Here is a 9,866-nt window from a genome sequence, read left to right as displayed (position 1 = left end):
ACACTAAATATCTGACTGACTCTGCAAGTTACCATAATCATTTATTAAATATATATATATATCACCTGTCACTTCTATGAATATCTAAGATTAAGAGTACTATGGTGTCAACAAAGATGCCTAAAAGGGACCAAATGATCCACACTCCACCAGACTAATTATAGAACTATCAAGGGGCTCTATTCTATTGTTTCTCAAGGCCTCTTTCAGTGAACCTGTGTTGTAGACTTGGCAAGCTTTGAATAATTTAGCTTGCAACCCTATGACATTCTTCCTAGAAGTGAGAGCCACTTTGAATAGACATGCAAAAGATGATACCATTTGGTATTAGATGAAATCTATATAACTGTACATAATAACTTCCGTGTCACAGTTTTAGTTTGGGGAAATGACAGTCTTAAAAGGAAAAAAAAAACCTGCTAGTGACATGAATCAATCTGATATGATTCAAAGTTTTCACAATCAAATTGGCATCCAATACAGTAATAGTATCAGCCAAATCTCCATTATGACATTTAGGAACTTTATAGCCCTTGGGTGCAAAGAAAAAAACAAAATCCACAATTTATATTGGTTTAATAAATGTATTAAGCTTACCTGGACTTGGTTTCTTACCCTAAGCAGAATTTAGGGTCAGGCTGCAAGAAGACAATGTGGAATAAAAGCTGAATAGATTCCAAATGTATTAAAAAATATGAAAAGAAATTGAAGAGACACACACAATGAAGTCTTTATGTAATTGGCCCAGTGATATTTCACTGCCATGCGAGAGCATCACTGACCACTCTGTAATGCAGGAGTTAAAACAGCTATCTAAGGAGATCCGATATCTACCATGGCATTGTGCAATGGTGCTTGCATTCCCTCTTAATTATGGAGAAGGGTATACATGTTTCTTTCAAGCTATGCTGGTTCCTGAAAGACCTCATTATGACTGATCCAAGATCTTTTCTTCTTTACCAAAGAATATTTATTGAAATTTTTTCTTATCTATACATGTTATAATCAAAACTAATTACACCGATATCCTAGTGTGCAGTTGTGTGGATGTAATTTTTATTAAATGAATGTTTAACAAGATAAAAACAATACTAATTTTAGAGAAGAAATAAAAAACAGTAAACAGATAAAGAAAAAGGGTTATAAAGAACTGCCTTCTAATATTAGGTAGTTATAAATGAATTTATATTTCACCCTTTCTCTTAAGGTTACATCGTAATTTCCTTCTTTTCATAGTTTACCTTTTCTAATTACAAGTTCATTGTTTTCTTTCTTCAGCAAAAATCCATAAGGGGTTCCAATTGCTAATAAATGTGCTTATCATCTTTTCCCTAATCAAACAAGTCAATTTGGCATATCTGTTAATTCTACCATCTTTGCCAACCATTCCTCCATTATGGATGTTTCATTTTTGTGCATATTATCTTGCTGCAGTTATCATGTGCAACCAGGGTTCTGTTTTAAAATCCTAAATGGTATGGGGCCCAAAAAGAGCAGTACCCCTCTTGATAAATTTAATGTCATAATGAGACAGAAACCATCTCAGCTGTGGGCCTCCAGCTACAGAAAAATTTACTCCTGGAAATGGAAGCATAGCAAGTTTTATTCATTCAAATCTTACCCAGGTATTTTAGTCATTTGATTTTTGTATGCTTACTCTGTAGTTTTTCCTCTTCTTATCAGTGTGATTTTCCTGTTCAAATTACTTTGTCCTTACTTCATCTGTACAGTGCCCTGATAACTGAAAGATTATTTTAAAGCTGTGTTAATAAATAGTAAACAAGCATAGAAAGACAGTCGCTGCTTGAACCTGTAATTCTACAATGCTAAATAAGGAAGCAACTTTGCAGGAAGTCCTGTGCTAGTGTTTTTTTGATTCCCAGGTGTTCACAGCTTCATCCAAATGATGCTTTAGTTCTAACCTTGACAGAATGAGGTTGGATTCAATTAAGATGATGCAATTTTTTTTCCTTTTTGTCTTTCCATTGATGAGCATCTTCTCCCCCTCCAAATATGCTGAATTAAAATTCTCATTCTGTAAGTCGGGATTCAGTATCACGAGAGCTGCACATTGCCCAGTTTGGCTGTATTGAGTTCTGCTGTGCCACTTACTGTAATTGTTTTTGGAAGAAGCATTGAAACAGGAAACCTACCCCAACCTCCAAGCAGATCATTAATAGCTATAATGAAAACTGCTAGATAACCTAGATTAGGTTTGGCTGAGATATGCTGATGCTCAATGATTTACTTTATGGGAATAGAAAAAGTTACGATAGTTGAACCAAAGGAGACCAGTGTGTTGGGTCATGAGCAGAGACAACAGGTTCTAGTCCATGGAGGGTCACACTGTGATTTTGGGACCAAACAGTCTCTTTAGGCCTAACCTATCTTGGTTATGTTATGAGAAAAAGTGGAAGAGGGAAGGCTATGTGCACTGCTTTAAGCTACTAAAGTAATTTACACACACACCCCAAAAAAAGAAGCAAAATAATAAGAAATCTTCCAGTACTCTAAAACAGATTAGCAGTTCAGGAAGTAGCAGTACAGTATTTGACAACCGAGGAGTGTCAAACTTCGCGTCGTCACAGCAGCATCACATAATGTGTCATGACATTTTTCTCCTTCGCTAAACTGGACATGGACATGGCCAATGCGTGACGCATCTGGCCCGCGGGCCGAGTGTTTGACAGTCCTGGACTAAATAGTCTTGAAAGCTAATGCTGGACTAGAAGTCAAAAGATTTTCTGGAAAACAGCAAAGGCAAATAGATCCATAATGTTGCTGAGAAAGACCTTGGTGCAATCACCATGATTTTAACTTTACCTTGAACAGACAGGTAAAATTGACATATTAACCAATTACCTTAACCCCAAATTTCTACTCATCAGAAACATTTGTAATCTGTTTAACATTTTCATCAAATAAATCTCTTCTGATTCATTAAAACATTGTGTTCTGGAGCTTTTAAAAATAACACTCATGGAAAAGTTATCCCTTTGCCTCCTTCCCCAGGAACATTCTGATGAAGGCATTATTTCTGTGAAATAGTCAAAATGTTAATTTAGCGAGGCTATTGAGTTGTGGACCAGGGACTCTTTAGGTCTGCAGTTCCAAAACAGAGATGGGAGAGTAAGGCAATTGTGATGGCATCTGGAACTTATCAAAGCTTCTTCTCAAATGGGCTTTGATCAAGGAAACCTGAACCCCCTTCTCTGTGGGGTGGCAAGAGAACGGCTAGCCTGGAGGTTTTCTTGGACTCTTGTTTAATTGTGCATCACGTAATTTATCAGGATTGCTGATGCTAGCCAGACAACCTTCTAGCATTATCTCAAACGCCTGAGTGATGCACTGAGGAAATTACATTGCAGAGCAATATGCTGACCAGGTGTTGCTAATTAGAGTTAATTTTAATTCAGTCTTCTCCAAGTGAATTAGTGCATGACAATTGCAAAGCTTTCACTGCTGTTCCAAATTATCACTTTTTTAAAAAAGAAAACAATGTGCGTCATGTAATATGCCAACATTAGGGGGTTTGAGGATGCTTTCATAAAAAGCTAACACCAATAGAATTATGTGGCCTAGCAAAGAGGTCACCTAGTTGGAAATGGGTTCCACTGAAAATAATAGTCTTAATTTCTCTCCAAAAGGCAGTACATGAATTTCAATCTCGAGAACCTTATGCAAGCAGAGAAATGGCTGTTTTTATAAGTAGAATAATTTTCTACACTCCCTAAAAGTGGCTAAAAATATCAGAAATGAGTATGGGATACTTTAATAAATTTGTCAGAATTCCTCCCTGGTTCAAAGCTGTAAGTGAATTAGGTATTGAACATCATCTTGTCTTCCTACCAGCCCCTTTTTAACATGGGGGAAAAATGGTGTGTGGAAGGTTCAGGAGAGGGTGAGAAAGGCTGCACCCAGACGGTCTATAGATTAAAGGCTTCTCAGTCCCTCTACTATACTTTGAACCCAGGGTGAAATTTTATTTAGCCATTCATGAGTCAAAATTAGTTCACAATTACATAATTTTTGTGCTGCTATTTGAAAGTAATTTCAGCCAGACATGACAATATTTCTCAGAGGTCAGATGCCTGTAAAATACTGCATTTATCAGACTACTCCAAAATCAGAATACTCTTGAGCATTACAAAATTTCTGTCCATGAGACTTATTTGGGATACAAAGATAAAAAGAACAGTTTATCTGGAATGGACACGTGAACACAAAAAGCAATATTAAAAATGTTCATCAAAAATATAAAATACAGCTATTACAAATAATTTAAAAGTACTTTCCCCCACCAAATGGTGCAGAATTGTCTATCTTATAAATAGAAAAGAAAATAGCAGTTTGCAAGCTGGATCTCTTGCTTGGTTAACCAGACTTTGGTTTTTCAAAGGGTCTTTGGTTTGCAAGTGCTTTTCGGTGAAAGTTCAACTATTCAATTCAGCAGCTTCATTCGATCTGAAGAAATCTAGCAACTTCCATCTCATCCTTCTTTGCTTTTCTTCATTGATTTCCTGCACCAGCACAATCCAAGTTATTAAATCTTGTTTGTGTTCCATGGTCATGCTCTAGAACAGGAGAAAAGGGGAGAAAAATCAATGGAATAAAAGATAGCAAATATTTCTCAACAGAATAAACAAATCAATTTTTCCCTACCCAAATGCAATACACATATCACACATTATTATATTTCTTTAGTTTCCGAACAAATTGTATACAAGGCTTCTCCTTAAATTTATTTACGGTTTAAATAAGATGACTTCTTAAAAATAGTATCAGTAAAGCAACAGTTACTTTTCAGATCAGAAACCAAAAGTGGCTTAGCACAATGGTAAATGTTTGCCTCACTTACACAGTGAATAAGAGCTACTTTCTCAACATCATGAAGTGGTGGAAACATATTTAGGTTTGGGTCTGTAAGATTCTGATTTGCTTTTACTGGTCAAATTTGGCCTCCAGCTTAGAGATGCTTGGCTGAGTGACTTCTCATTAGCAAAGTGTTTTGAGAGTACTTTTCTCCAATCTGGGGTGTTCTATTTGTGTTGGCACTCAAACTGACCAATCCATAAAAACCAATGCTGGGAATTGGGAAGGGGACGATTATGGCCTCAGGACATTTGGAAGGCATCTGACTGGAGAAAGCACTAGGGTACTTGGAATTGATGAAACTCTGTGACACACCTACTGCAAAGGACCTGAACTTCCATGGGCTTCTCAAATGACAGGGCAAGCCCCATTCAGAGAGATACAAAGACACAATAAGCTTTCGGCAATAAAGGATCAAAGCATATCTTACAGGGATCTCCAAAAAAAACTTTCAACCCTAAGGATGATTGCTAAGACATGTGTTTCACAATGTTCCACTAGTCTTTAATAAGCAACTGAATATATGTATTTTAGAAATAAGTGCTATGTTCACTTTGAAAACTGTATAACGTTGCTTAAATGTTGGAAGCTCTCCTTTTGCCTTTGGGCACCTCCATTTTAACTATGTTTTAATAAAACCAAGAAAAATGTTAAGCCAGAAGTATATAAATAGCATTAATAGAATTTTTAAAATTACCCTGCATCCCCCATTACAAGAACAATGATACTCATTCTTCCTTAGTGGTTACAGTTACAATTACTAATAGTTTGTATCAATGAATCCTCTAGCAAGATTGGTTATCAGGCTGGGAAAAGGATGATCTGTTGTTGATTTAAGGTAGGTATATCCGTTGCATTTCTGGCTACTTCTACAGATCACTGCCTCCTAGCAAAAATGCTAGCTGCAGCCTTGGTGACTTCATCCTGCAGTTCAATATGCATTTCTAGAACTAGAAGCTGTATGTGTCACCCATAGCTCTAGTTACTCAAGAGACAAAGAAAGTGAACACATTTCTGAAGAAGTCAGTACTAGTTCAGTAGCTAATTGTAGTCAATTTCTATCCTGCATCCCTTGTATTATTAGCAAAGCATTTCCACTCCGGGTGACCAGTAATCGTGTTAAAAAAACCAAAAGCTGTGCTTAACAACTGCTTAAAGCAACAGCATCTCTCCCCGCAACCACGCAGGCTTGGTAGGAACAGTGCAAACCTGGGAAAAGATGTATTTGATTTAGGAAGTTGCTAATATGTACTCCAAAGCATCGTTTTATTTTGTCTTTAAACCTGAAGCAATGCCGAGCCCTCACTATGATGACTGGGAATTTTAGACAGTAATTTAGAAAAATTGGAAAGTGCATGTATATAACACTATATTTGCACATGTCCATGTTGGTCAGGACATGACTTGCACATGGTAAAAATGCTAGTTTAAAAAGAGAAGAAGATAGTGATTACAAAATAGTTGGCTATAAGGCTTCATTGCAAGATCATTATTAAAAAAACAGCAGGAAAAAGGTTAAGTTCTTCCCATGTTCACTATGAAAAAAAAATCTATGTGATTCTGCAGCTTGGATTCTCCATCTTAAACTAATTTTGGCCATCAGACTAAACCAGGATTTACAAATGTCAATGGTGAAGCAAAAATCAAACATATAAAATCAAACATATAAAATCAAAAAACATTTTTATCTCTCCCTACCCTCCAATAATTAGCTTTTTAAATGGCTTTATCATCTCACATTTGCAGAAAAAGCAAATTATGTTTTTTCTTAAGTTCCCTTTTTGAAGGATAGCAGTCTAAAATACAGAGTCATCTTGCTCACAGATAAATACAGGGTATCTCAGTTCGATGTGTGAACCACACCAGTACTCACATAATAATTTAGCTGGCTTAGCTCCCTATGCAAAAACAGCCACTGCGATTTGTTAACCACGGTTTACCTAGCATGTTGTGCTACACTCTATACAGGGAATAGCCCAATTCATTAGCAAACACATTAGGCTTGCGGCTCACTTTCCTAACAATGTCCATTCCGTCTAGGCAAGAGGCCAGCTACCGAGAAGCCCCTTTTGTAAAGGCGCCTTTCATTTAGGTTCCTTCACTGCCCACTTAAGGAACCGGAACCCTCAATCTCGTCTCCAAGAAAAACCGACGGCTGGCAAGAGAATAAAGGAGCGGTGGCGGGGGTGGGGTGGGGTGTGTGAGTGCATAACTAAAGGGGAACCAACATTGAAGAGGAATCAATCGTCGTGCCGCCAACCTCTTGAATCTTTTCCGGACGCTTGTCCGCAGCCCTTGGGAACCATCTACGTCCTCTCACCTCGGCTAGGCTGGTTCGCGGGAGACTGGGCGGGCGCGGGGTTCAGGGCGCCCGAGCCAAGCGCCGGTCGCGACTGCCCGCCGCCGCCTGCTCGACGGCCTCCTGCCGGCTCTTGAAGTCCTGGATGGCGCGCTTGTTCTGGAAGTCGATGAGCGCCATGGTGATGGAGGCGTTCCAGCAGCTCTCGCCCGGGCACCGAAAGTCGATCTCCTTGCGGTCCGTGGTGACGATGGTGAAGTAGACGTACTTGCCGGTGCGCTCCACGCAGTCCACCTTCTGGATGGAGCCGAAGCGCAGCTCTTTGGCGCGGGCCCTGCTGCCGCCGCCGCCGCTGCCGCCGCTTCCCTCGGGCGAGAAGAGGCTCAGGCTCTCCTTGCTCAGCACCACCTGCTTCTTCTTCCACAGCTGGAAGAGGCTGTCGCTGCGCTTCTCCAGCTCGCCCTCGCGGATCACCTCCGACGTCGGCCCGACCGACGGCCCTTTCATTCTGCCCGCTGCTGCCGCCGCGCGCTCCCGGCCCGCTCTCGCTTTGCTGCTCCTGCACCGCCGCCGCGCCCCGCGACAACGACGCCGACTCAGCCCGCTCTGTTCTGTCGGGTGCCGGTGCTGCGCGTCTTGCTATATTGAGCGAAGAGCTCCGTTTATGGCCTCGGAGTCGCGGTGGGCGGCTTCCACCTTGCCGTGAGCCTCTCCGCCCACGCTGTCGCTCGATTCCCTGGTGCCAGACGCCGGGGCTCCTCCCTCTGTTCTCCGCCCGCCTTCTTTTAACCCAAGCTACAGATCGCGCCCCCTGGGGGAGGCTTGGTCCGGCGAGACGGAGACAATTGAAACGAAAGGCGCTTCTTGGCGGCTGCTGTAAGGATTGCGATGATCGGCGCTAAAAGGGCGGGGGGGCGATAATTCGACGGAAAGATCGAATGCAAATTTCCGATTTTTTTTCCTTACTTGGATATGGAAAAAATTGCACTATCTTACGGTAACCGAATACGTGAGCCGCCTTTACCTAAAAGTCTTATTTTCGAGGCGAAGTGAATGAAGTTACTTTTGTAGGCGCTGAAGTTATGGTGGCGCATTCGTGCGTGGAAGGGACCATCGCGCGCAATTGCCAGAGGTTCGGAGTTCAGAATTCAAAATGGGAAGAGTTTTCTCTCTCTTTTTTTTTTAATTAGTGAAGTATAACAAGGAAGCAACAGCAAAGACACAGGACTACAACAATATCAACTAACAATGGTCCAGGCCACCAGAAGACAAAAAAGAAACAGAACTTTGTATCTCCCTGGGCACTCAAAGTGGTAAAAGAGGAAGTAAAGAAGAAGAGGTATAATAAACACATCATAGATCGGTTAGGATGCTGGAAGGAAAGAGGATTTTGTCGTGGCATATCCAGCTCCTGATTTCTCTATACTTCTTGGATGCTTGTTACAGAGTGAAGTTAGCTGATCTTGGAGAGCTGAGCAAGCTGAGCATTGTCAGACAGGACTTGATCTACAAAAACCAGAGATACTGCAATGGCCTGCCTTTGACAAGGGTGATGCAAACCCAAGTGAAGAGTTCCTCCTTACATTACATCCTAATCCAGAAGTCCAACTCACTCCTTAGCAACTAAGGTTGCTAAGTCAGGGAAAACGGGCATTATTGTCCATGCGTGGAAGCATCCATTGTTCATTCACAGACATTTAAAACGTACATTTAGGCATATATGTAGGAACACAAATATTAACATTTATATGAAAATCCCAGTGTTTGGGATTCCATTAATTGCAGACAATAAGAAACAAAATAAATAAAACAGTTGCCCTAGAAATGATAAGCAAGAGTAGCAGATTACAAAACAATGACAAAATAGCAGAAGTGCCTGGGCTCCCCCGCCATCCCAGAACTGCGCTGCACCGTGGAGTTTTCCTGTGCGGCCACGGTGCCAACGGTGGCGGCAGAGCACACCCTGTCCTTCAGGGACCTGAAGGTGGGTGGCTTGGCCCAGAAGCGGCGCGTTCTCCATCATGGGCTGGATGCGGGGTGGGGGAGGAAGGCAAGTGGGCAGCAGTCAGCCAAAGGCTCCGCAGAAGCCAAGCGCAAAAGTCGAGTATGCCATGCCCAAAAGGCAAGTGAGCCTTGCAGGTCCCCCCTGAGGCTGAGCACAGTGGGTCTCCCTCTCCCCCCCACTGCCAGCATTGGCTTACTTTATAGATCCTCTCCCTGCATGGCAGGGCTGCCTTCCACGTGGCCTTCCGCTTGCCTGCCTTCACTCATGGCTGCGGGCCGCAGATTGGTTGGGGCGCGTGGCCAGCTAGAGATTGCTACCGGCTCTCCGAACCAGCCCCAATCTCCGCTACCTATTCAGCCAATCCGGTCCGATCCGGTAGCATTTCACCCCTGGCTCATGTTAGCTGTAGATGATGGGACCCCTGCCCTACAAATCTGGAGACATCATCATACTGCAGAAGTCTCCTCTCCTGTCTCTCCTCTCCTCTCCTGTTTGGCTCACTTAGGTCTTGCAGGACAGCCTATCTCAGGATTGTTGCCCAGCTCCATTTGGTGAATCAACTACAGCTATTCCACAAAGGAGACTTCTATTTTGTGTCAGAGTTCCTGGAATAGAAGCCATTTCTTTTTTTCTAGGAAACCTGAAGTGACTATAATTTGTTGCTTAGTAATGTTAACCAAATCATACCTC

At 41.7% G+C, this 9,866-nt stretch overlaps 1 protein-coding gene across 2 annotated transcripts; it reads right to left on the bottom strand.

The window, feature by feature from the left end:
* Positions 1–1,027: 1,027 nt before the first annotated feature.
* LOC131185531 (pleckstrin homology-like domain family A member 2) lies at positions 1,028–7,895 on the bottom strand. 2 transcript variants are annotated; one of them, XR_009152179.1, is made up of 2 exons: positions 7,133–7,895; positions 1,028–4,574 (listed from the first exon to the last, which is right to left on the bottom strand). XR_009152179.1 is itself a non-coding variant. In XM_058158065.1 (2 exons), the coding sequence occupies exon 1, from the start codon at positions 7,676–7,678 to the stop codon at positions 7,235–7,237; it is 444 nt and encodes a 147-aa protein (XP_058014048.1). In that variant the 5' UTR covers positions 7,679–7,895; the 3' UTR covers positions 1,028–4,574; positions 7,193–7,234. The 2 variants fall into 2 exon arrangements, 1 of the variants encoding a protein (XP_058014048.1); XM_058158065.1 differs by having other exon boundaries at positions 7,193–7,895.
* Positions 7,896–9,866: the final 1,971 nt, after the last annotated feature.

This window comes from Ahaetulla prasina, chromosome 1, assembly GCF_028640845.1.
Source record: "Ahaetulla prasina isolate Xishuangbanna chromosome 1, ASM2864084v1, whole genome shotgun sequence".
Lineage (NCBI taxonomy): Eukaryota > Metazoa > Chordata > Lepidosauria > Squamata > Colubridae > Ahaetulla > Ahaetulla prasina.
Note: the sequence above shows the minus strand (reverse complement) of the source record. Positions and strands in the feature narration are given on the sequence as shown.

Excerpts from the sequence above, each read along its gene's own strand:
- LOC131185531 (XM_058158065.1), bottom strand. The coding sequence starts at position 7,678 with ATGAAAGGGCCGTCGGTCGGGCCGACGTCGGAGGTGATCCGCGAGGGC.